Below are 26,240 nucleotides of genomic sequence, written 5' to 3'. Positions count from 1 at the left end.
TTATTTGGTTTTCTATTCAGGGGTGAGGAAAGCAATCCGGTGAGGTGAGGTGAACACTGTCGCTGGGACCTTTGGGCAGTTACCAGCTGTGCAATCTTGGGCAAGTTACCTAATCTTGGGGGACACATAGGAGCAAAGCTAAGTTCATTTCAGGCATCAGTCAGTCCCTATGGATCCAGCAAGTCTTCTGGGATTTCACTTCTGGCCTGAGCACCAGAGGGAAACTTCATTCTCACGTCAGAGACTAGAGTTCACCCGAGACACAGGAAGAGGCCAGCAGTTTGGTGCATTTCCCACTATCATCCAGGGACAATGTGTTTCCACCTGACCCAAATCCAAAGGTTATTCCGCTTCAAAATGGTCACATTTCCAATTTGCAAAACCAATGTACACATATTAAAAGATTCAGAAACACATAAAACATAGAAATCACTTGTAATCCTATCCTGAGGCCTTCCAGTTCTCTTTCCTACGAGAATCAGTACATACTGTATATACATATATTTCAACTTAGTAGGAATTACATGGCATATATGATTATGCAGCTTGCCTTCTTTTTGTTTAAAAGTATATTATTAACATTGTTTGATCTGGGTGTGGTGGCTCATGCCTATAATTCTAGATACTTGGTAGGCTGAGATTGTGAGTATATTGTGGCTTGAGGCCAGACTGGGAAAAACATAGAAAAATTTCCATTTCAATGGGAAAAGGAAAGCATGGTGGTTTGTGCCTGTCATTTCAGCCCTGATATAGGGGGATCATTGTCTAGGCTAACCTGCAGGATCCAATCTCAAAAAGTCTCAAAGGGCTAGAGGTGTGGCATGGACATGAGAACACTTGCCTAGGAGCATGAGGTTCTGAGTTCAAACATCAGTACTTCTAAAAGTACCCAATATAGACATTTCTCAATGTAATGAGTTACTTTGCTACAATGTAACTTTTAATCTCTATAAAAATTGTTCTACATGCAAATATTCTACAGCCTATTGAAGGCTGGCTCCATTTTCAAAGTCATAATGACATAGCGTTCTTGGATGGTTGAGAGGGATGGCAAGACTGCTTTCAGTGTATGGCATAGCATACACCATAGAGACCCCAGGGAGTAAAAAACCCAAACAGAACGGAAGACAGTGAGCTAGTCACAAACTAGCAGATCCTCTCAGTTTTGTTATGCTGTGCCCTCTGCCTGCATCCAGTATCCTATGCCCACATCCAATACCTGTACTGGCATAGCCCAGAGGTTTGGGCACAAGAAGAAAAACCACATGAGCTGGTTGGTGTCAATGGCCACCAGGTTGCAGATCTGCCCGGCGGTCATTTCTCCCATGGATAGGTTGGAGGTGGACAGGTGCATAATTTTATTGTAAATCTTGGTCTAGAAATGAGAGTAGAGTGTTTTTCACATTCATCATCATTATGCCAATCACCACCCCAGATGCTACAGGTCTGGAATATTCCAGGGGCACCGCAGACATCCCACAGAGTCCAAGAGCAGTTTTGTGTCATTGCTCCTATTTTATAACTTGAGACAAATAAAGACCAGACAGAGAAGTAAAGGATTTTGTTACAGATCAAGTAAATCATGGAGGCAAGCATTCAAGTGAAGACACAGCAAGCTACTTCCTCCCCAGCCAATGAAGCCTCTCCCCTGAGGGATAGGACTTAATTAGCTCTTAAATCTTAAAAGCAGATCTTTATGTCCAGTTGTATACTTGATTTACCAGGGGCCAGTGAAGAACACATTTCAGAGCCATAAAAATGATGAAGTGGGAAGGCTGCCTGTGTCAGTGTGGCCAGCTCCCCCCCCGGGGGCAGGTCCTGTCATCACAGGGCCTTGAAACAAGACAAGGGCATAGCTTCAGCAGGTCTGATGTGAGACAAGACCCCGGGTCTCAGGCAGCCCCAGCACCGTGTTTGGAGTTACCCGAGGGCCTCCATGGCAGCAGCCAGAGTAATGGTTCCCATGAGGTCTGAACCTAATGAACCATGTATAGAGCAATGTGCCTCCCAGGTTTGACGCAGTGTGCTCCAGAATAAGGGAAAAGTCTTTCCGGTCTTAAACGTCCTAGGGATGCTGCTCCTGAGTGCAATTCTATTGTGTCTTGTTCTAAAGTAGATTCCAAACCCCTAAGTCATCTTATGTAAACTCAGACTTTTTTTGTTTGATGGGTCAGGTTTTCTTAAAGCATGAATATCTTCTCTGTCTTTCTGGGAGAGGCATCTTTATCAATATATATCTATATTTCTATGTCTATATCTCAAAGGTTAGGTTTAAAATAATGAAAGCACTTTTGGACTAATCGATGTACTGCCTAGGTTAAGTGAGATCAAAATCAGGTTTTAAAAGATAATCACCACCTGGGCTCTGGTGGCTCATATACCTGTAATCTTAGCTACTCAGGAGACTGAGATCTGAAGTTCGAGGTTCAAAGCCAGCCTGGGTAGGAAAGTCTGTGAGACTCTTATCTCTAATTAGTCACCAGAAAACCAGAAGTGGCTATGTGGCTCAAAGTGGTAGAGCATTAGCCTTGAACAAAAGAGCTCAGGGACAGTGCCCAGACCCTGAGTTAAAGCATCATGACTGGCCCCCACCTCCCCCCAAAATATAGTCAACTAATTTCCTGAGGTAGGATATAATCTGCCAACTAACATACTATTAAGTAAAAAGCAGGATGCACAGATCACACAACCAAATAACAACTAGTATATGTGTGGGGGGGTTACATTTCAGGTATGCTGTCTAATAACTTTTCATGGAAAACATGGCAGTTGTCTAACTCACAAACTCATCAATGGGAGACACGTATTCATCAGTGAGAGCAACTTTTCTGTAAATAGCTTTCTATAAATCTCTGCAAGGAAGAATTTTCACTTTATAATTTGTTTCTATAATTAATACCAGCATCTTTGGGGGAACATATATTCATCTCTCTTATTAATGTAAAAGATTCAACAATCTGATTTTTTTAAAAACGCTATTACATGCTAATATATTAAAAACATTTTTGCTCTTTTTAGTGTAATTGGAAAATGTTAGGTTGGCATGTGATTTATGAATACAAATACAGAATCGATTTAATTATAGAACCACCCAACCATAAAACGGGCCATGGTACTGTAATTCTGCCTGTCACTTACAGGGTCTGGGCAGAAGCTGAGACTCTCATAGAGGTTTTCTGAATATGCAATAGTTTTTCTCTTCCCAAGTCTGAGCTCCTATGAACTTTGAATGTCTTTTTTTTTTCTTGGTGCTTTCTACCATTCTCCCATGATTCCATTACTGAGCAAATCCTCTGATTTCTCCCTGAAAATCCACTTAGAGCGGGCGGTATTGTTTGTACAGCTGCACAGGTTGGGCACTCTATAACACGAAAGCAACATTCAAATAGACTCACAAACAGAATAGCCAGACTTTGGTTTCTAATACTGTCTCTAACCCATTCCCTTTTCAGAAAAGCTTCAATTCTGACTCCCAAACAGCCAAAGTTGCCAATTCTAAAAAAAAATTAAGAAGAAAGTAGCTTTAAGATGTTGCCATAATATATGGAAATCACTGGGTAAATCATTAGCAGAATTAGCAAGCTAGCTTTTGTTCTTTCCTTGAGAATTTCTAGCATAAAATTTATGGTCTCAGATAATTGTGTAGCTGATGTACAAGTCACGGATCTATGTGAAATTTCTATCCTATGTAAGCTATTCTCATAGAGGATTTGCTATTCCTACTACGAGCCAAAATACTCAATGGAAACCCCAGAGCTTGGGTAACTCATACCACTACCATCTTGGAAGGGGCCTTGAATCATCCCTGATTATTCTTCCAATGAACTCCAAAAGACAGGACCAACCATCTAGACCTATCAAGGTGGGGTAGCTCAAGACTGTAATCCTATCTACCCAGAAACCAGAGAGTGAGGGGATTGTGATTCAAAGCCAGCCTAAGCATGAAAATAAGACTCCATTTCTACTAATGACCAGATGGAGTGGCACACGCTGTTATCCCACATACAGGAGAAGGACAATGGCTGGGCACAGTGACATGCACTTATTTACACCGCCCCCCACCCCCCGCAGTGATGGGGAGAGAAAGCATAGTAGGAGGGTTACAACCCATTGGCCAGGCATGAATCAAAATTCTTGAAAATAACCAATGGATTAAGGGGTTGGAGGAATCTAGCAAGTGCAAGGCCCTGAGCTCAATCCCCGTTGCTGCCAAGAAAACTAGCAAACATAAACAGACCAGTCTAGTGACTCTTAAAAGTGATCCCAAACTCAAGAGGTCAAACAGTCCTCAGACACTATGCTGAGTCAGTAAATTTATATTTTTGTGCCCAAAAGAAGACTAGCTGGGAGCAGACTGTGGGAGAATAGTGGAAAAGCACTCTAGGTGCATTTATAACTCAGCAAGAAGAAATACTATGAGCAATTAATGATGTCTGCCATTTTCAAAGGTCAAAAGGCCCAAGGGATAAGCAGCTGATGTCTCATCTTTGTATAGTTCAAGAAAGGGCCAGAGCTAGAATTACTTACATGTCTCAAATCTAGGCCCAAACACTTTCCACTATCCCATAATACCTTGGCAGTAGTTATTTCCAAACACAGATGACGAGCAACAAAAATAAATTCACATCAGCACTATTCGCTTTTATGAGAAGGAATAGTGTACTTCTCACTGTGAGTCACACAATACCTGTATTGCGCCCCTCAAGTTAATTCCAGTTTCAATGGCAACATAGTAGGATGCTTGCAGAAATGTCCTTTGCAGTAGGAGAGCAAGAAACAGAAGCACAGCCAAGACGTAGGCATTACCAAGGAACTCTTGGGATGAGACAAAGTATACCCCGAGAAATTGTGTCTGTTGGAAAGAGGTCAGAAACAAAGGTAATTGTCATTACCAGCAAAATGACATCATCAGTACATACCATGGGGCTCTCATGGCCCTCATGTTCAAAGCACCACTCCCATGCTTGCAATTGTTTACGAGTGAAAAGCCAGGCAGATAAATCCAACTAAACCTTTGGCTGAGAATAAGGAGGGTTGCCTGTGCCTTCTTCATCTCACATTTGAAACAGAACCCAACTCATTTTTAACCTCAGAACCAGAAGCTCTCGGCATTGTGGCCCAAAGCCCATGGGAGCTCCCTGTGCAGAGAACAAGAATAAACAGAAAAATCTCATTATGTTCTGCTACATGAATGAAATCAACTGTGGCCTCATCCCTATGTACCAACAGTCTGCCTGAAGTGACTTTTGGACAGAAAAGACCAGTGGGAATCCTGGCACTGTGATGATCCCGGGGGACAGATGGAAACTCAGCAGTGACAACAGACTGAAGGGATCAACGACCTGACTGCCCAGCAATGTGGGCTCCCAGGACCTTCTTTTTGTTTTCTTTCCCCCTTTAATTTAAGGCTTTCTCTCTGCACTTCTAGCCAGATCTCAGATGCTAATCAGTGGAGGGAAACATTTTGCCTTTGTTGCTAAAGATACCAGGGAATAACAGTGTGTCTGTTTCCAAATTCAGCATCACTAGCTTCCAGGGAAACTTTGATCTGGATAGGTTCATCTCTTTCCAGCAAAGCCCCCACCAATGTTTCCATGAATACACAAGTCTCTCCTTTTACAGAGACTGCCCTGAACTTGACATGCTTTTTGGATGTGTATGGGAGCTGCTGCAGGGTAAACAGCAAAGGAAACAAAATGAGAAGGAACCCAAGGTCAAGGCCTGGTTTAGGGGCTCAGCTACTGAAACCCTAGCACCCTATAAGGCAGAAACTGGGTGGAACCAAGTTCAAGGCCAATTCAGGGCTAAATGTTAGTTAGTAAGGTCCCATCTCAACCTACAAACTTTGCGAGGCAGCCCATGCTTATGATCAGGGTCTAAGGCTAACCCTGGGCAAAAACAAGACCTTCCCTGAAAAATAAATCAAAACACAAGTAGGGTTGAGGGTGTGACTTAAAGGTAAGCACTTACATCTCAAGTATGAGGCCCTGAGTTCAAACCCCAATACCATAAAAAACAAAATCCTGAAGATAGATCATGCCAGGATCAGGAGCACATAGACAGGGCAGCTCTGCATTGAGTTCTTTTCCTAAACTAGTAAGTTTCTGGATCTTGGGTGTAAAGTTTCATAAAAGGGGCCTCCAAACCAGCTTTCCTGGCTCACAGAGTTGTCTGGTCCTATGTATAGCTTTCTCTCCCTGTATCTGTGGGAAAGATTTCTCTCTGTTGTGGGGAACAGGAATAGGAAACCACTATGGGACCTTCTGAAAGGAAGGTCTTGCCAAGACCTGATGCTCCTGACCCTGGATCTCATTTACTAATGTACTGAGGGAGAGGCAGAGGTGGGATAGTCCGAAAGCAGCAAAAGGGACTTGCGTTGGGAGAGACCTGTCTTTATAGGGGAAGAAGAAGCAGAAGAAAGTAGTGATGATGCACAGATTTCTAACCTCACAACACTGAATAAAAAGGGGAGCACAGTTGGCTTTATTTTACACATGAAGAAATGGAGCTATGGCTAAGTGGCTGCCCCAATGCCACATGTTGGTCAAGAGATAACATGTGAAGCCCTCAGTTCAAACTCCAGTACTGCCAAGAGAGGTAGAGGAGAAGGAGGATACAGACCAATCACGGGGCTTGGAATGTTGCTCAGGGAAGGCAGGCCTGGTAAGGTCAGTGAGAAGAGGACTTGGAGGCACGGAGCTCAGCCACCTCTGAGTATGAATCCTGGCTCACCATATATTTTGTATCCTTAAGTAAGTTCCTTGACCTCTCTAAACCTTGGTTTCCTCCCTTGTGTAATAAAACTACTAAGGGATCCTACTTCAGAGCATTTGTAAGGAGTAAATGTAATGGTGCATGTGAAAAGCTCTGAGAAGTATAATAAGTCAGTATATGGTAATGTTGCATGATTCAGAATCATTTCAGGATCATTTTCCACAGGTCTACTGGGTAGCTGGGTGCTGGGTACAAAGATAAGATAATACAGCTCCTGTCTGAACTCTTGGAGGATTCATGGTCAAGTTGGGGGAAAGAAAAGGGGTGTTTTCTTCATGATGCTAGGGATCGAACCCAGGGCTTCATACATATCAAGTATGTACTCAATCACTGAGCAGTAAGCCAGCCATTCATGATAATGTGGGAACACACAAGAGGTGATGCTGAACAGAGTCTTGGTGGCTGAAAAGTATGTGTCTTGAAGGTAGGCATCCAGGCCTGGGTAGCAATATGGGCATGAAGAAGCCCACATATACACACACTAGCATACCAACATCATAGAGCACCAGTGCATTTAGGTTGGTTAAGGCACCCATGGCAAGAGCCACAAATATGGCCATGATTGGGATGGAACACACACACACACACACACACACACACACACACACACACACACACACACAAGGGGGGTGGGGAATATAGCAAGAAACAGAAGGACAGACAAAAGAACCATAATGTGTTCAGAAACGTTGAAACCCCATGCACCCACGTGTATGAGTACCACATACATCTTCCCTACTGGGGCTTAGAGGCCAATTGAAGCTTTAGCCTTAGATCCAGCCCTGACTGTTTTCCACTCCCCCTCCCCTCCTGGAGCAGCTGATATCCCAGAGCAATGCTAGGAGGTTTCAGACACCAGCGATTCTTTATGAATCCAATTTCCTAGCCCTCCGGCCAGATCGGCGGTGGCATCAGCTGCAAGTGACAGATTGGAGTGGGGGTGGGGCAGAGGCTGGAAAGAACTGGATCACAGGCAGTCAGAGTAGGTCCCAACATTCCCTAGGGAGAGGCAGGAGGACAAGAGCATGAGAGAGCCATCAGGTCACAAAAATACCTCAAGTCCAAAGGCGCAATGCCTATGAGCATCTGATCATATAAAATAATATTTATGGAAATCAACTCTAGGAAATGGAAACAAGAGGCCTTTTTTCCCTTCTTGGTTTCTTTTTGTATTGTTTGTTTATCTGCCTTTGGGAAGGTAAGGGGGGGATGCACAGAAATGGAGAGACAAAGGGTGAATAAATGTGGTACTCACTAGAGACAGTTAAAAGTGAACTATGCAACTTGTGGGAGGGGATAGGAGGGAAAAACTGGAAGAGAGCGCCAAAAATAAATTAACTCATGAATGAACCTGACTTCTGTCATTGTAACTCCTCTGTACATCACCTCTGTAAGAGCAATAAAAAAAAATACCTAAAGGGCTATGAGTGTGGCCTAGTGGTAGAGTGCTTGCATACATGAAGCCCTGGGTTCGATTCCCTGGGACCACATACATAGAAAAAGCCGTAAGTGGTGCTATGGCTCAAGTGGTAGAGTGCTAGTCTTCAGAAAGCCCAAGGACAGTGCTCAGGCCCTAAGGTCAAGCCCCAGGACCGGGAAAGACAAGACAAAACAAAACAAAATAGACCTAAAGACACACTACAGAAGAAACTAGAACCTCCCATCCTTGTGGATACCAAGGGCAATGTGCTTTTTGCCAGCTGTGTAGCAAGGACTGGGTAGCCACTGGGATGAGTAAACTGTAGGTACAACCTATGTGGACTGAAGCAGGATGGATTCAGTCTGAACTTCCTCCCCCAGGCCCCAGTTAAGGTTGAACATCGCAGCACACAGCTAAGGAGAGTCTAAAAATCACAGTAACTACTGCTGTCTGGGTAGAGCTGCTGGAAGGCCAAGAGATAACCAAGTAATCACAGTAAATGGTCCCTGTTCTCCATTTTCTAGGCTTAGATGACAACTAATCCAAATAAGGCAAACACATGACGAGAGCTCCTTGTTTCGGAGCCAGGGGACTGTATTTACTTTCACCTCGCTTTCCATGTCGGAAATTCACTGACTGTATTTAGACTACAGGAACAAATATTATAATCTGATAAGGTCTGTTGCCACTGAGGTAGGACCATCTGTCTCAGGGATTTGTGTACCGATAAGGAACTGAGACAAGAACATTCCAATGAGAGGGTAATAAATCCAGAGTTTGTATATAAACAAAGGGAAGAAGTCTGCAAAAGTACTCTGAGATGAACTAAACTTCTAAATATCATTCTTACCATCTCTCACATTACCTGTCTCTGAATTCTCTCTTTAGAAAAATCCCCCAAGGGTTAGAAGACACAGGAAGAAAAAGGTGGCTGATAAAGGCTCTGGCCAATGTCATTTCTGCCTAATATTAACATCCAGCTACATGTTGCAGCAGGATTGTGAATGGAGAGTCTTCTGGGGTTTCTAAGATCTCACTAAGGCCGAAGGTGACAATCATAGACAAGGGAAGTAATCTCTTTTCTTTTCTGGGTCAAGTAAAGGTCAGAGAGTAAAAAGCTGGAAATGACTTCAAAAGCCATCAAAGTCTAACTAAGCAAGAAGGTCCTCATATTCTTGGTAGGCACAGTGGGTTAAATGCCTGTAACCCCAACTACTCAGGAGGCACAGATGGGAGGATTTCAGGTAGAGGCTAGCCTGAGCAAAAAACTGGAGACCATAGCTGAAAATAACCTAAAAGCAAAAAAAAAAATGAAGATATGGTTCAAGTGGTGCTGGTCTAGCAAATGCAAAGCCCTTTGTTCAAACCCCAGTACTTTGCCACCTCTCAAAAAATAAGTGCTTTTATAGCCTCCTGAGTAACTATAATTATAGGTATGAACCACCCACGCATAGTTGTATTCTTAATTGAATAAGAAATTCCCCACTGGACTCTTACCTGACTGTCAATAGCCCATCTAATACCCGTCTTTATGAAGCTGCCGATGGCCACAGGTTGAGTTGGTCATTTTCTCTTTCCACAGTATCCTCCTCATTTTCTTATGTAATAAACAGGGCAAATCTTTTGCCAAGTATAGTCACACATGCCTATAAGACCAGTTCTTTAGGAGATGGAGCTGGGAGGATCATGAGTCAAGGACAGGAGGAAAAATTCAAGACTCTAGCTTTAAAAAATAATTGAAGTAAAAAGAGCTGGAGGTACAGCAAGTAGTGAAGTACTTGCCTAACAAGCATAAGGCCCTGAGTTCAAAATACCAGTACCACCAATTGTTTTAAGTTTAGATTTTTCACTCTATCATTGCACTTCATACTCTTTACAGGCAGAGGTGATGGTTTGGTAGTAACCATCAATTTAGTATTATAAATTTAATTTTCCAGACTCTGAAGTGAATGAGACTTAGGTTCAAATACCGACTAGCTAAGTGATCATGGGGAAAGTTGCTAAGTTTCTTTGAACCCTAAGTTTCTCATCTGTAAAATGCAGATAACAACACCTACTTCATAAATTATATGATATAGTAATTATGTCTCAATATACCTATTACCAAAAAACTACTCATGTCAAAAGAGTTTTTCTAGGAGTTAAATCTGAAAAGACATAGCTAACTCCTTGATTGGTCTGTGACACAGCCAGCCACTCCTAAATGGCCATTGTTGTTAAAAAGTCCTCATCAGGGGCTGGGAGTTTGGCCTAGTGGTTAAAGTGCTTGCCTAGCATGCACGAAGACCCGGGTTCGATTCCTCAGTACCACATACATAGAAAAAAAGCCAGAAGTAGTGCTGAGGCTCAAGTGGTAGAGCTCTAGCTTTGACAAAGTCCAAGGACAGTGTTCAGGCCCTGAGCTCAAGCCCAGGACTGGCAAAAAAAAAAAAAAAAAAAAAAAAGTCCTCATCATACTCGTTGTGCTGGCTCAATCTGCAATCCTAGCTTTTTGGGAGGTGGAGACTCTATGATCATGGTTCGGGACCAGCCTGGGCCAAAAAGAAAAAAAAAATGTTCTTGAGACTCCATCTTAACCAATGGCTATGTGTGGTGACACAGTCTCCTTATCCCGCCTACAGGGGGAGCACAATGTTTGGACACAGAGAAGCATAAAGAGGAGGATTATGTTCCAGTCTTACCCAAGCATAAATCCATATCCTACCTTGAAAATAACCAATGCAAAATGGGGCTATAAGTGTGGCTTGAGTGGCAGAGCACCTGCTTAGCAGATAGGAGGCCCTGAGTTCAATCTCCAGCACTGCACCCCTCCAAAAGTCCTCAGCACAACCAGTGTCTTCTCATTCTCACAGCTCTACTTAGGTCTCACACACAGTAGGCTTCAATATATACTTAATGAATAAATCAGACCAGCAGATTTAACATATCATATTTCTTACCTAAACTGCTCAGCCGACTAATTATAACTCCAGAAAAATTAATATAAGCTTCCCGAGGGATTGACTGTTACACTCATGAATGAATTAATGCTATATAAGAGGCATTATCAATTATTAAGGGCCCTCATGACAAATTGTCTGCATTGTTTTTAGCCTGACTATGGTTAAAATAATAATGGCATCCTCACTGGGAATTTTTTAAAGCCCGAAAGTCTTACTGGGCTAAAAATTTCCTTTTGAGGCCATCTAAATCTGTGACCACATAGAATAAAGGCCATCTGCTCTGGAGTGGGTGCTATTGGCCCAAGCAGGGAAAGTCACCCCCAGAAAAGGCTTTCTGACATATTTAAGCAAAATATGTCAGATCATAGCATCTTTTGAGCTGGAAAGACATGATCTAGTCTAGTGGATTTCAAGTATCTTTAAACTATGGACGCTTCTATTTTTAACAACTGATATTTTTATTATCGTTAAGTAGCTGTACAAAGGAGTTTCCATTCAACAAAGCAGTTCATGTATCTTGACTGATGCCACCCCTTTCATCATTAAGCTTTAATGGGAAGGAAGGTCTAGCATTTTTATAAGACTAGCATAACTCTGAGTAGATACTGGAGCTGGAGAAGAAATCCTACCCCTAGGGGCTTCTGACGCCTCTGAGAGCCACCCCCCAAACAGTCCTGCAGGACGCCCAGAGTGAGAATGTGCAGAGGTGAAACTGGTGGATCCCTGCATGCTTCCTTTGAGACTATGAGGAAGACAAGAGCTAAAAATCACCACACCTCACAAATCCCAGGGGCTCTGGATCCTGGGTGCTTTCTGCAACTTTCCCAGTGACTTCACAGCAGGAGTGGCAATGGTTATGACACCCTAGGGTACAGGCTCACCTGTTGACATTTCAGTTGACCAGATACAGAGCAGCTACATGTTGCTAAGGCCTTTTGTGCATGTGTGAGGAACTGCCCTCCCCTCCCTGAGGCTTTGGCTCACACACTTCAGCCTCTTTCACTGTCTCACAAGCATGCAAATCTCCTCCAAGGTGCCCTTCCCTACATCAGGGTGGCTTACCTTGGGCTGGAAGACATGGTTCTCCTTCCCAAGATGGTCCACGATCCCAAAGATGCACAGTGGTCCAGCAAAGCCCAGCAGGTCAGCCAAGATGCGGAAAGTGCTGCTGAGGACTAGGCGTCTCCCAAAGGCGTGGCAGAGGGCCCGCCAGATGGCCCGAGCACCCTGTGTGCTCTGTGTATCCTTCCTCTGCCCAGAGAGAACCACGGCCAGGTCAGAGTGGCTGAGGGCCCAGACTCCTGGGAATCCCCTGGCTCTTGCCACCTGGGGAAACTCAGAGGGAGACTTATCTACAAACGGGTGAACCCCAGGAAGGAGTCACAGACCAATCAAGGGCCTATTTGAGTGGGTTCTGTCAACGTCAACATGGTCCAGATAGGGAAACTGAGACCAGAGGACTGATCAAGGTCCCATGGCTATATGAGGAGCAGAGCACCACACTGAGGGAATGGCTTGGGCCTCATTCACTCATTATCACTGCTTTCCTTCTCTGCCTTAGTTCTCTGGACTGCAGCAGTGAATGAGCACTGAATAGGGAGCCAAGGAATGGGCTCTGACACCAGCTGTGGGCAGGTCTTGGGGATAGTTTCCCTTTCTCTGATATGGGACAATTTCTGCCTGGCCAAACTCACAGAGTTGGCATAAGAATTGGGACATCTCTACCCTCCAAACTGGATTTTTAAAAAAATCTATTTTTTTGGCCACAGATTCAGAAGGAAGAGCACAGAACAGTGGGACTTACCAGACCTGTCTCCCCCCAGGAGAATTTTAAACCTGGGCTCTAGGGATCCTGTGGCCAGCCCCACTGTGACCATTGTGTGAACTGTTAATCCTGAACTTGTCCCTGCCTCAGTATGTGACTTAGGGCAAGCCTAGTCCCCTCATCAGGCCTCAGCTTCTCCACCTGCCCTACCATGGGTTTAACCTGGAATGCTCTGAGTCCCTGTCTATGACTCTACACTGGAAGTCAGAAAACGGGAGGGGGTGTTAAGTGGTCATGCCCCCACTGACCGCCTGGGCATCGAAGGCCTCACACAGCCGCCGGTAGTTGGTGAGGGCCCTCATGGCGATGGGCAGCTTCCCGATGGCTCGCAGGTCAATGGGCTTCTTGTGGGCAGTCTTGATGAAGGCATTCATCCACCAGTAGGTGCCCTTGGAAAGCAGGTTCACAAAGGGCTGCAGGAAGCGCACCCCCAGGTCCTGCAGGTCCTCAGGGGGCTTCACCTCCCTGGGTGTCTTGAAGAAGATGTATCTCTGTGGGGTGCATAGATATGGTAAGGTTATCTCCTCACCACTCATCACAACCCCAGCAAGAATCTAGGATGTGATGGCCCGCATGGCCTCCAGCACATGCCTTGTCTTGTCTATAATTATTCTAAAAGACCCAGGGCCTCCTCATTTCGTAAACACTTGCTGGGTCTACTCTGAACCCTACTGGCCAGGCTGGGTTGGGCTGAAGTTGAGTTGGGAGAGAACAAGCATCTTCTGTGTTCTGTCTTCCCCTCAGATCTAAGGATATCACTGGGTTTCGTATAATGTTCACAGAACTTGAATCATGCAGATCTGGATTTGAGTCCTGACTCCCCCACTCACTAGTAAAACATAGTTGGACAAACTTCAGCTAAACTGTTTCCACATCCTAGGGCTGCTAGGAGGGGCAATGGAGGGAGGGAATGTAGTCTATGGATCACTTATGGATTACTTATAAAGTAATTAATGAGGTGAAAACCTTATCTATCTAGTATTGAGGGGAAAAAAGCCCTGGAGTAGATCATTCTTTTGTGGGATGCATTGATATTATACAAGTAAAAGCATAGCATGGAAAACTAAGTCATTTGTTAGTCTGTGCTACCTGACCAAGTGAGGAAAGAGGCAGGGGAAGGAGAAGACTGGAGTCTGTTGGAGGTGAGAAGAGAAGGGGAAAATAAGGAAGATAACAAAACAAAGACACGTGTGTACTCTATCACATATATGATATGTTCAACAACAATGAGAGGGAAAACCTGGGAGAGAGAGAAGGAAGGGGTGATAGAATCCAAAAGGAAGTGGACACTTTACCTGACTTATATAACTGTAACCCTTTGTACATCACCTTTATATTTTTTAAAAAGCATAAACATGTCATTCTCCTGCTTCTAAACATAATAAACTGGGGAAAGTCATCTCTTGAGCTTCAGCCTATAGCTTATACCTATGAGCTTCAACTTCAGCTAAATATGCTGTCCCCTTTTCATACTCTGGGAACCTGGAATAGAGGCCACTGAGCCAGAAAGAATGGCTTAAAAAGAAAAAACAACAACAACCTTCATTTAGTGCCTCTACTCCCTTTTCTGGAGTTGATAACGGTAGCTGGACTCCTCTAGGGCTTAGCTGTTGCAGCTAGTGGGCAGTGTACACCCAGGAACGAGACGAGGGTCAGACCCCATACCCTTCTTGCCCTGGTCCAGGTGCCTCCTCAGGTGGCCTGCTTACCCTCACCCGGATGACATTGAGCTCCACCAGAAGCAGCATCCCGTACAGGACCACCAGCAGCCCTGTGAGACAGAAGCGCAGCTGCGAGAAGCCAATGGCATGATCGTAGAACTTCACGAACTTGATGGTCTTGGTGATGAAGGCCAAGGTCCAGTAGATGAGCAGGGCTGTGGAGGAGAGACCCGAGAGCTCAGAGGACGTGTGTGTGTGTGTGTGTGTGTGTGTGTGTGTGTGTGTGTGTGTGTGTGTGCTTTTGTGTGTGCAAATGGGGTGGGAGAAGAATGCACGAGCATCCTAGGAAAGCGTGTGTGTATATGCATGTGCCTGTGCAGGTGCATGCATTCCTGACAAGAGGCTGTGAGCACGTGAATATACCAGAATGTGACCCTCTGGGATGAAGTGACATAACAGTCATTACAGGCATATCCAGAATGAGCTCATAAATCAAACTAGTGAGACAAATCTCCTTTGAATAAATAATAACGAGAAGAATAGGACAATTATTTTTTTACTTTAACTAAGTTATAGGCCCTGTGCCAAGTAAGCACTTTAAACACATTCTCTCACTCCTTACTGCAATCTTGTGAGGGAAAGTTGCCATCATGCTCAATTTGTCAGATAAATGAATTGAGGCTCAGAAACACTGGGGCCATGAAGCCATTAAGTGGCAGGGCTGGACTAGCCTAGCTCCAGAGCTCATCCTGGAAACCCCAGACTGTAAGGACTTCCTTGTGTAATGTCCAGGCTAGGGCTATCTCAGAGATTATCCAATCTGGCCTTTTAAAAATTATTATTAATAGGTGAAGAAACTGAGGCCCAGTAAAGGGGATGGGGTGGAGAAAGAGGTATCCTGTGCAAGTTTACAGCCAGCTCATGGCAAAGAGAGGGTGAGAGCACTATGAATCTCACAGTCCCAAGCCCAGGATGATGCCCCCTATGGACCCTGGGATGCAGGAGGTACAGAAAAAGTGAGTTAAGTCCTGTAAGACAGTGCTGTGCAATAGTTAGAGGCGGGGGTCCCTGAAGACAGAGATACCTGAATTCATATCCTATGACAAAATAACCATGTGACCTCAGATTAGCCATGTAACTCATCTAGACCTTCCATTTCCCTGAAGGGATGTTAAGAGTGGTTGTGAATGGTATATAGAAAACATTTAACACAGTGAGTTTAGTGCAGTGGGTATTCTTAGGGCATCAGCTGTTGATATTTTTATTATCACCAAACTTTAGATTTCAAGCAGAGTATGTGAACATCAGAAGCTATGGTAGACGGATGGTCCTAAATTCTTGGACCCTTCCCCTAATTCACCAATCAATCACTGTCAGCTTGGGACAACAAAACCTAACAATAAGTAATTAAGTCACCCTTGAGGAGATTCTTTGTCACTGGTGGCTCCTGACCTTACTGGCTCCTTAGTTACTATGCTCCAGTGCACAGTAACTAAGCCTCAGGCCCCCAGGTTCCTCTAGTGCGGATTCTTGTGCACTTCTTGTTAACTTCTTGCGGGTGTGTGTGTGTGTGTGTGTGTGTGTGTGTGTGTGTGTGTGTAATCATCTCTTGGGGATAATTGAGATCTGCCTGGCCTGCCTGGGTTGGGAAATAGCTGACATTGGATCCCACCATATGGCCTAGGCTGAGTGTACCCAAAAGGGCTGGTGCCATTGTCTTAGGTCCCTGGGTGAGGGCAGGAAGAGAGTGGGTAGAAGCTTCTGGGACATATCTTCAGTTCTGTCTGATGTCCAGGTCACAGGAACCTGTAGCTGGAGGCCACCTGTGCCTCCTAGACTGTCCCCATTTGGAAATTTTGCTGGCCCTGGGTGAGTGCTGCCCACTCACCTGGCAAAGGTGTCTATGTAGTCTATGGGTAGCTGGTGCTTAATGTTTAATGTTTAATGAGTATAGAATTTCAGTTTGGAAGGATGAAAAATATTCCAGACATGGATAGTGAGGGATAATGCCAAGACAGTGTGAGTGTATTTAGTGCTATGAAATTGCACATTTAAAAATACTTATTGGTAAAATATTGGCATCCACTAACCTCCCAGAACTTGAAGCAGGAAGATTACAAAGTTGAGAACCTTTCTGAGATTCTATCTCAAAATAACAAGACAAACAAAACACTACTGGGATAAAGACCAAAGTTTGTGGTGTGGCCTGAGAAGTCTTGAAGCAGCTTCAACCTTCAAAGTCCAGCTCCTTTATGCTCTCCACACTCCTTCCAGATTCCCTAATGTCCTTTGTTACTTGCCTCAGGCACATGCTGTCATTTCTTCCTGAAGAACTTAGCTCTCTTCTCCCAGTTCCAATTCCTGGCTCAGACTTGTATTCCTCATAGAACCTTAAGCTCATCTGGAGCCTGAGGATTATTATAGTTCTTTCATGAAACAATGTAAGCCACATCATTCATCTTCCTGTGAGACTTCAGATCTACACCAAGGCTCCAGCTGCCTCTGATGGTCATCTGTTCTCCCTACAGCTCACAGGTACAGGCATTATACACCTGAAAGCTCACTCACGTTCCCTTCTTGTAGAATTTTTGTCTCTGAAGATACACTTGAAGTTTATCCTGAAAGAGAAAGTCTTTGTTCCTTGGAAAAGGACTAACCCGTCCATGGCCGAAGATAGGGGTGTGTGTGTGTGTGTGTGTGTGTGTGTGTGTGTGTGTGTGTGTGTGTGTGTGTGTGTGTGCTGGAATCTGAGAAAAGTGCCTTCTCTTGGGCTAAAGACAGATGCAATTCCTGGATGACTAAATCAAGCAACACTAACATCTTCGCGGCCAGGCTTATTCTACAGTCAATGCTCAGAAATCTGTGGGTCTAGTCACAGCTTTCCAGATATTCACATAATGTTTTCAAAGGGTCTTCACTCAGCCAGGCCTTAGTGGCTGGTGAGGGACTCTCTAGATGAGAGTCGATCCAGGAACTGGAGCAGGGTCTCTCCACCTACTGCCCCAGTGCCCATGAATATCTATCTTGGGGGTTCCGAGATTGGGACACCACCTGGATATCACCTGGATAATCTTGATTCTGAACCCACCTTCCACAGGAGGCCAGACTCATGACTCGCTCAGCTTTTATCTCCTGTCTCCTAACATGACAGTGCCACACTTGAGCATGGAGGGTTCTAGACCCTAGCATCAATCTGATGTCCCAACTTCTCAAAGCCATGATCTAACCACCAGATACATGGCTTGGCCTTAGACATGTGGCCCACAGAGGCCCATCTGTGGATTTATACCTCTGTAAGAACAGGCTGTGACCCTGGGAACCATGGTCTCAGAAGCAGTCAGGAACCTGCATGGATGCTAGACTCTGGCTGCATCTCTTGACTAGCTGGGTAGTCTGTGAGCAGCACTTAGCCAGAGTCCCAGCTTTTCGCCCAGTAGAGGGGAAACAGGCTTGTAAGCATTTCATGAGTTTGTCTTATGCTTGGGTCAGAGCATGTCATCAGTGCTAAATGAGCGTTTGCTGGTGTTGTTTTAAACCTCTCTGGTTTTCTGCCCTCACCCCCACCCCTGTAACACAGGGGTACTAACTGTGCTGGTAGTGCAGTCCTGGGAAGTAGTAAGGTAACAGGGAGGCACAGCACTGACTGGACGACAGTCTGTGCCCCAGAAATCATCACCGTTTCCTTCCAGCACTCAGAGACAGAGAGTGAGAAGCTGCAAGTGAGCACTCTTGCCTGAGGCTAAGCGTGCCAACCTGGTCCTGGAGCTGTTTTTGTCTCTTTCCAAGTGATCTCAACGAGGCTCACTATACAAAGTGTATTTTCTGCCCTACATCTCCCCCAAATGTCCACCTCATTTATCTAACTGCTCACTTGACAGGAGAGCTAACCATCTCTGGACTTAAGCATGCTTCCAATGAGAAGCTTGACCTGCACTCCAGTCCCAGCTCCTGCTCCCGAGCCATCTCAGATGATCAGCATCACCGTTATTCCAGCTGCTTAGGCCCATAGACAAGAGCCAGTTTGCCTTGCTCTTCCCCTGACCTCTTCCTTCCATTTTGTTCTTCCCTCTTCTCCTTGGGCTTTGCCTACACCAGCCTCTCCGCCAGGTCTGTTTCTATCAGAAGGCTTATTTTAGTCATTGTTATCAGCCAGTGTCCCTGGCCACCCTACATAGACCGTCACCTCCCTCCGTCCCTCCCTTCCCCCGCCCTCAGTCTCTCTTGGGCTTTCTCTTTCTTTCCTGGCATCACCATTCATTTGTGCATCTACTATGTCCTCCACCAGTCTGTAAGCCCCACAAAGACAGAGATCTTTTCTTTGCAGTTCTGATTCTGTGGCTCCTAGGATAGTGCCTGGTATGGAAGTCCTTGGAAAACCTGGAAAGGAATGAAGATGCCCCCACCCCCCTTATGTCCCTACCGATCAGGAGCTTGGGGAAGTTGGAGGTCTCGATGTTATGATAGTAGACCACGGAGGTGATAGCAGCCATGAACGCCATCCCGGCCGGCATGTACAGGTGGAGATGGCGGGATTCCGTCACACTGAGGTGGGGGAGAGAAAGAGAGGACAGAGAGGACGTGGATATGGCCAGTACCCCAGTACAGCAGTATAGAGCTTGTGCTGATTGCTCAGCATACATAGGGCTTCAAATCAGAACCACAGACTACTTCATATGTTAACACCCTAAACAAATCACTCACAAAGGGGCTCAGGAGGTTACCAGGGCTTGGGTTTGAGGCTTTGGAATTCATGGTCTTCTTTCCCAGGTACCAGGAGGGTCAGCTATGGCTGCATTTGCTGCAAAGCCAAGAATTATAATGCCTCTGGGCAACTGTGCACCACAGCTCACTCGGTGACAGCACATTTAACAGAGTGGCACAGGTCAGCAGGGCACCCTCCCCTAGGGCTGTACCAGCGGCAACGTCAAGAGTCAATATTTGTTGAGCATTTGGCCTGCACTAGACACAGTTCTAAGTATGTGATGAAGAAATGGGTGCTTGGGGTCTCCTCATTTTAAAGCTGTAGAGAGGAGCCAAAGACACATGCCTCAGGTCACCTCCATCAAGATGAGAGCAAGGAGAAGTCAGTGCCAGCTCCTGCCCTCTTTGTTGGTTGGACTCTGCTCAGTGATACTCCCCCAGGGAGCATCCTCCAGGCCACAGGCTTTCTCCCTTAACAGGGGGCTCCTCCCTCCTGAACACAGCAAGACCCATGCAGCTCAGCCTGGGGCCTTGGGCCCAGCAATGTGGTCTCCCATAGCATCTGCTCTCTCTGCTGCAGTCATATTGGGATGTCTTCTGTCCCTGGAGGGCCCAGGAGGGCTTCCTGTTCAGTGCTTCCCTTGCTTGTACAACGCAGCACAGCATGGCAAGGGCTCCAGCTTTGGAGAACCTGCCTGCTATGCAGTCTAGGGAAGGGAAACTGCAGATGAATGGAAAGCTAAAGGAGAACAAAGACATGGGATGATTAAGAATATAACAGAGAAGGAGGAACGTGCATAGAGATGAACATAGTATTGGGATTCTAAAGTCTCTGGTGGGATCCTGAGGCAGGTACAGAGGTGATGTGGGCTCTTTACAAAATAGCACACTCCCCCCACACCTGGAGAAAAAAACCACCAGTTTGCCAATGTACCAACCCTGGGGTATGGACCTTGATTGGTTGAAGCGGTTGGTTGCCAGTGGTTGGTCTGGGGAGGTGGAGCATATAACCCAACCTTGGCCAGTGAGGTATAGAAGACAGGCTTCCTGTAAGGAGGAGGCATGTTTCCTCTGCATTTGCCCTTTTCTTCTAGAATGGGGCAGCCACTCTATAATCATGAGGAAGATATGGCTGACACCCAGAGAGGAGTATAGAAAGATGAGCAGAGGCTGGATCCCTGGAGACATCATTGAGCCACCAAAGCAACCAGAAAAGACAACCTCTAGATCGCTTATTAAAAAGTGTAAATACTGATATTCTTTAAATGTTGAAAAGGGGCGATTCTTAGTAAAAGTTCTTCCACTTAATAGAGGAGATACACAAAGGAGAAAAGCAGAAAGCAGTTACTAGTAAGAATACAGGAGATGACCAACTCTTCTCTCGCTCTACCCAGAGGTCTTTGACATTCTTTTGCGTGTGCTCCTAGAAACAATGTGGAAATTTGCTGAGGATTCACTGCAAATGGATGAAACATCCTATAGCATGACTTATTAGAACAGAGGTTTTCTGGATAATATACACAAAGTTTTCTACAGACTTAATACAGTGTGCAGTGATTTGAGAAAGCTTTCCATATACATATCAATTCTCCTCATTAACATGTATGCTCTGCTTTGGTTGGTTTGAATCCAGAGCATCACACACCAGAATAACTGCTCAGGAGCACAGGAAAGCCGGCGGTTTTTAAAATATCACTAAATGAGGCTTACCCTCAATCAAACTTGAACTGAAAAGTCTATCTTCACCAATCCTACCTGTCCCCTGGCTGGGATTAAACAGAGGCACCACAAGGCCAGGTTTGTGACTTCTGTCTTTCTCTTTTCTATGTTCTTCTCACAAGCCTGCCCCAAAGATTAGGTGATAAATGCCCAGCTCAGGAGCTGCCCTCTGCTGTGGGGAGGAGGTGGCCATTTGCACTGTGCTAGTTTGGGCTCAGGGACAGCCACCCAGAGCAGAGGCTGCTGATAGCCCATAGGAGAGAATCCCTGGACTGGTTCCTTCTAGGTCTCATATTCTGGAAATATATCATTTGCCTATGGCTTTTCCACACTAGGCTCTGAATCCTGACCATCTCTGATTTTATTCTCCATGAACCCTGAAGCAGGATGGGCAGGGACTCTGATGCTTGTTTCACAGGTGGAGAAAGTGAGGCACAGAAAGGCTGGGTGACTTGCAAAGTTTTACACCTGGTGCAAACTAGTTCTAGCAGATGCCCGGACTGGCCTTCTCAGCCATCCCATTTGGCTCATGATAAGTCACGAGGATTTGAGTGTTTCTAGTTGGGATGTGAGGGGGAGTTATGTCTCTTAGCTCTCTGGAGCATTTGTATTATTTTAGAAGGAGGTGAGGGCAGGACATAGCCTGGTCATCTGCTATTTAGATAACAGCATGCACCCTCTGGTCTTTTTGCTGGTCTAGACTAGTCATCAGAATCCCCTAGGCAAGCAGGCACTGCAGAGATGTGCTACTGCAGATGCTCAGAGGTAGGGATAATGGGGATTGGAAGGATAAAGGCCTAGGAGGGTCCTGTTTCTCTGTGGCCTACTTACAGGAGCCAGATCCAAATCTAGACCCAGCTGGCAAGAGCCAAGCCTGGCTACAATCTGATTCTAGCTCAGAGAGGCTGGGCCTCAGACGCTCACACCAAGTGCCCCCCTCTTGTTCCATCCGTCACCTAAGCAGCCACTGAGCTTTGCTGATGCTTCCATTCTACCTTCCCTCTCCTTCCCTCTGCCCTAGTGCTGACACATTTCCACAGCAATCATCTCCTACACTACGACAACCATCTCCCAAGGTGGTTTCTACTTCTAGCCTCTCTTGCCTCCAAGTGCCCAGGACAGCCACGGCCTCTCCCCTAAAAGCACCGGGCTGATGACACCTCTCTACTGCTCCCAACTACTGGCTAAATCCAAATCCAAACATGCAGTCTAGGATTGAGAGTCACCCCAAGATGCTCCAGGCAGGTTTCTAAGCCTCAGCCTCCCCAGTTCCTCTACATGGTTTTAATGTTTCAGCCTACTGCATCATCACTCCCGCCTCAGCCGGCCTTCTTCCCTAATGCCACCTGCCTCCCAAGGCTTTCTCAGCACACCCACCTTTCCTCTGGGCGTCTTATCACAGATCACACTTGTCATCTCTAGTCCTCCACCCCCTACCCAGGCACCCTTAATTTCTTTCTTCTTTTTTTTTTTTTTTTTGCCAGTCCTGGGCTTGGGTTCAGGGCCTGAGCACTGTCCTTGGACTTTCTCAAGGCTTAGCACTCTACCACTTGAGCCTCAGCACCACTTCCAGCTTTTTTTCTATGTATGTGGTACCGAGGAATCGAACCTGGGTCTTCGTGCATGCTAGGCAAGCACTCTACCACTAGGCCAAACTCCCAGCCCCCTTAATTTCTTTTTAAACTCTGCCTGTCAGAATTCTAGTCATCCAGGTTCCATTCCAGGTCCCCAACTCCAGGGAGCTTGCTCATTCTAGCCTTCCTCTCTCCTCCCAGAGAAGTTGCTTATACCATTTTATTTCATCTTCTAGGACTCAGTAAATATTTATGGCACTTTCGTGTGCCTTGAGCCATGAGTACAAAGATGATTAAGGCCTGGGATTTCTGGACACACACAAGACTTTTCTGACTAGGCCAAGAGACAGTTTTGCAAACAGATATAAACTTTGACATAGTTTAATTTACTCTACAGCAGAGGTTGTGAGGCTCAGAAGGTGAAGCCCAGAGGAGAAGTGGGTGTGGGGGAAAAGCTTTGGGAATAAAGCCAGAGGTAGATGGGTTTGGACAATGGCCACTAGAGACACAAGAAAACCAAGGAAAGGTCTTAAGTAAGAATTAATTACTGACATGCTTAGCTGTTCCCACCAGCCCTCCAAAACGAACTCTGGCAACTTGTACATAAGGCTGGACATCTTTTACAGGACTTGGGAGCTGCTAATAGGCTCTCTTATTACTTCCCTGGGACTTGGCCTGCAGGTCTGTATCCTCTCCACTATCCTGGACTGAAAGTAGGCCCTGATTTCCCATGTATCTAGTGCCTAGCACAGAGAACTCGACACTCTGTATGCCAGGCAAAGCGTTGGTTTCATAGCAAATGATTCTAGCTTACGGAAGGCAGGTGAGCTGGAGTCTCCTTGGTCTTTTCTAGCTCCCTGGAGCAAGCCCACTGTCTCCTGAGCTCTCAGTCACTTACCCATCAGACAGGATGCCCTCTGCAATCTCGCACACCAGAACGAAGAGCAGCATGAAGGTTAGGATCCAGCGCAGGTTGTGCCCTGGGAAATGCAGCCACGTGCTGTGGTGGATGTGCACCTTGGAGCTCTGACTGCCCCATCCTGAGAGGAGAGATGGCAAGAAGTAGGAAACTTGGCCCATTTGGGAAAGAAGAGCATGGACTGTATGAGGGGCATGAGCACTGGGTCCACAGAGGGGCTGGGGAAGGAACGCATGCTTCTGTTGCTACACAAGAATTAAGCATCTAAGCATGAAGCCTGGACTCATGTAGGCTGGTCCTGTTCGGGTGCCCCTTGAACAGACTGACCTCTTGCGGGTCTCAGTGTCAGATACTGAAACCACTTAACACAGAAGAGTGGCATGCCTTTTTTTCATACACACATGAAACATATGCTGCATACTCCTTTCCTATGTTGTCTAATCATTTTGCCAGACGTAACTAGCAACTTACTTTTGCAGCAACTTCTTACTAATTTAACTTTGTGACCATCTTTCCTTTCCTCAAACTGTATGTGGATTTTAGGATTTGCCATTAAAAAGAATAATTTCAGCCGGACATTTGGCCTAGTGGTAGAGTGCTTGCCTAATAAGCACGAAAACTCAGGCTTGATTCCTGGGTACCACATACATAGAAAAAAGCTGGAAGTGGTTTTGTGGTTCAAGTGGTAGAGCTCTAGCCTTGAGAAAGCCCAAGGACTCAGGTCCTGAGTTCAAGCCAGGACTTGAAAAAAAATATTTCTATTATCTTTAAGTAGTTATACAAAGGAGTTGCCATTCAACAAAGCAGTTTATGAATACAAAGCATCTTGATCAATGTTAACCCATGCAACATTCATACCTATCCATCCCCTACCCACCACTTTCCTCACCTCTCTTAATTTTGTAGGATACACCTTGAATTCTTGACTACATTCTCTTCCCTCTCCCTTCCTCCCTCCCCCCATCCTCTCTGTCTTTGGTTAGTTGGTTGATTGGTTTGGGGAGTACTGGAATTTGAACTCAGGTCCTAGCACTTGCTAAGTACTCTGAGTACTGGGCACCAATCACTCCAGCTATGCCTTCATTCCTTTTATTTTGCTTTAAGTATTTTTCAGAGCTGGTCATGTGGTTTTGCCTGGGCCAGTAGGGGATGAAGATAGCCCTACTTATGCCTCCCACGGAGCTGGGATTGCAGTTATAAAACCTGATAAGCCTGGTTTATTTGTCCAGGTGGGGATAGTTTTAATTTTTTGCCAGGGCTGAGATTATTGCAGTGAGCCACTGCACAGGTCCCTATTTTTCCTTAGAGTGAACGAACCCACTCTGGAACGACCAGGGACAGCCAATACCTTGGCAGAACTGACTGGTCTGGAAGATTCAAGGCTTAGAGAGGGGGATGAAGAGGATGGGAGTTAGAGGCACGTGGCCCTGGCAGTGGCGCCCAACTTCTCTGGCCACTTTCTAGCATCCAGGCTGGTGCTGAAGGGGTGGCTGCGTCCACTTCTGAGAGCAGCCAGACACCGGGCTGGGGATGCTGCTCTCCCCAGACGTGCGGGGTAGGTGGGGGCGGGCAGCACCTCTCAGGGAACCCGGGGACTGTCAGGAGCTACAGGTCACGGTGGGGCCCAGCCCCAGGAAGGCCCCGGGGCTCTGGGGGCCTCCACCTCCGCACAGCCGGCGGTGTGCCCTGGGGGAGGGGAGGCCCGGCTCCTGGCGCAGCGCGGCTCAGGCTGCCCCCCCCCACGCCCGCCACCCCAGCACCCCTTCTTCCTAGCGCACAAGGGAGACCTGCGCGTTGCACTCTCTCCGTGCATCCCAGCTCTGCACCTGCGGCGCCCCAATCTGAGGATCCTTCGGGATAGGAAGGTCGGCTGTGTTCCGCGAGGGGCTCCGCCCCGCCCCCACGCACCCCGAGAGCGAAGGGACGACTAGAGTGAGAATGCGGGGGGCGGAGGGCGCTGCCCGGGACCGGAGACCCCAGGATTGCTCGGGACCCGGCGGGGCGGAGCGCTGCACCTCCCCCTGCCCTCCCCTCCTCCCTCCCCTCGTCTCTCCCCTGTCCTGCCCTCCCCTGCCCTCCTCCGCGTGCGCGCGCTCACCGATGAAAAGGATGGGAAAGGTGATGAAGAGCAAGAAGACGTGCGGCACCACGTTGAGCGCGTCCACGAAGCAGCCGTTGTTGAGGACGCCCTGGTCCACCCGGTAGGCGGCCGAGTGGTTCTCACTGCCGCAGAAGGCCAAGGGCATGGCGGCGCGCGCTCGGGCTCCGGCTGCGCCCCGGCTCCGGCTCCGGCTGGGCTCCGCGCCTCGCGCGCCTCGCTCCCCCGCAGCTCCGCCACCCAGGCCGGGCCGTCCTCACCTCCGCCCCGCGGGCCCGCCCCGCCCCGCGGCCGGCGCTCCGCTCACCCCCCCCCGCCCGCCCTCCAGCCCTCCCTCCCGCTCCACTACCTAAGGGGGCTCGGGGGGGGGGCGGCGGGAGCCAGACCACTGTGTTCAGGGGGCGGGTGGGGAGTGTCCCTCCGTGAGTGCCCCCACTGCGCGCGCGCGCTGGGGGCGAGGGGTGGGCCAGAGGGGTGTGGGTGGGCACGCCGGCGGCTCCGTGGGAATTGGGGGCACGGAAGAGGGGTCCACGTGGAACCCGAAGTGAGTGGATCCAGGGTCCTGAGTGTTAAGTAAACCCGAGCCTGGCTCGCATGGGTGCAGTGG

General features: G+C 46.9%; 1 protein-coding gene across 11 annotated transcripts in view; it reads right to left on the bottom strand.

The window, feature by feature from the left end:
- Window positions 1-25,837, bottom strand: part of Abcc8 (ATP binding cassette subfamily C member 8) — a 68,885-nt gene extending 43,048 nt beyond the window's left edge. For all 11 annotated transcript variants that reach the window (XM_090348046.1, XM_090348051.1, XM_090348052.1 and 8 more), the window contains exons 1-8: window positions 25,634-25,837; window positions 23,515-23,656; window positions 19,043-19,164; window positions 14,671-14,837; window positions 13,210-13,452; window positions 12,199-12,387; window positions 4,688-4,852; window positions 1,220-1,375 (exon numbers count right to left, since the gene is read on the bottom strand). In XM_090348046.1, coding sequence (XP_090204172.1) covers window positions 1,220-1,375; window positions 4,688-4,852; window positions 12,199-12,387; window positions 13,210-13,452; window positions 14,671-14,837; window positions 19,043-19,164; window positions 23,515-23,656; window positions 25,634-25,781 — 1,332 coding nt within the window. In that variant the 5' untranslated portion in view covers window positions 25,782-25,837. The remainder of the gene's footprint in view (window positions 1-1,219; window positions 1,376-4,687; window positions 4,853-12,198; window positions 12,388-13,209; window positions 13,453-14,670; window positions 14,838-19,042; window positions 19,165-23,514; window positions 23,657-25,633) is intronic.
- Window positions 25,838-26,240: the final 403 nt, after the last annotated feature.

This window comes from Megascapheus bottae, chromosome 16 (genome assembly GCF_031878675.1).
Source record: "Megascapheus bottae isolate mThoBot1 chromosome 16, mThoBot2.hap1, whole genome shotgun sequence".
Lineage (NCBI taxonomy): Eukaryota > Metazoa > Chordata > Mammalia > Rodentia > Geomyidae > Megascapheus > Megascapheus bottae.
This window is presented reverse-complemented; position numbering and strand designations above follow the sequence as displayed.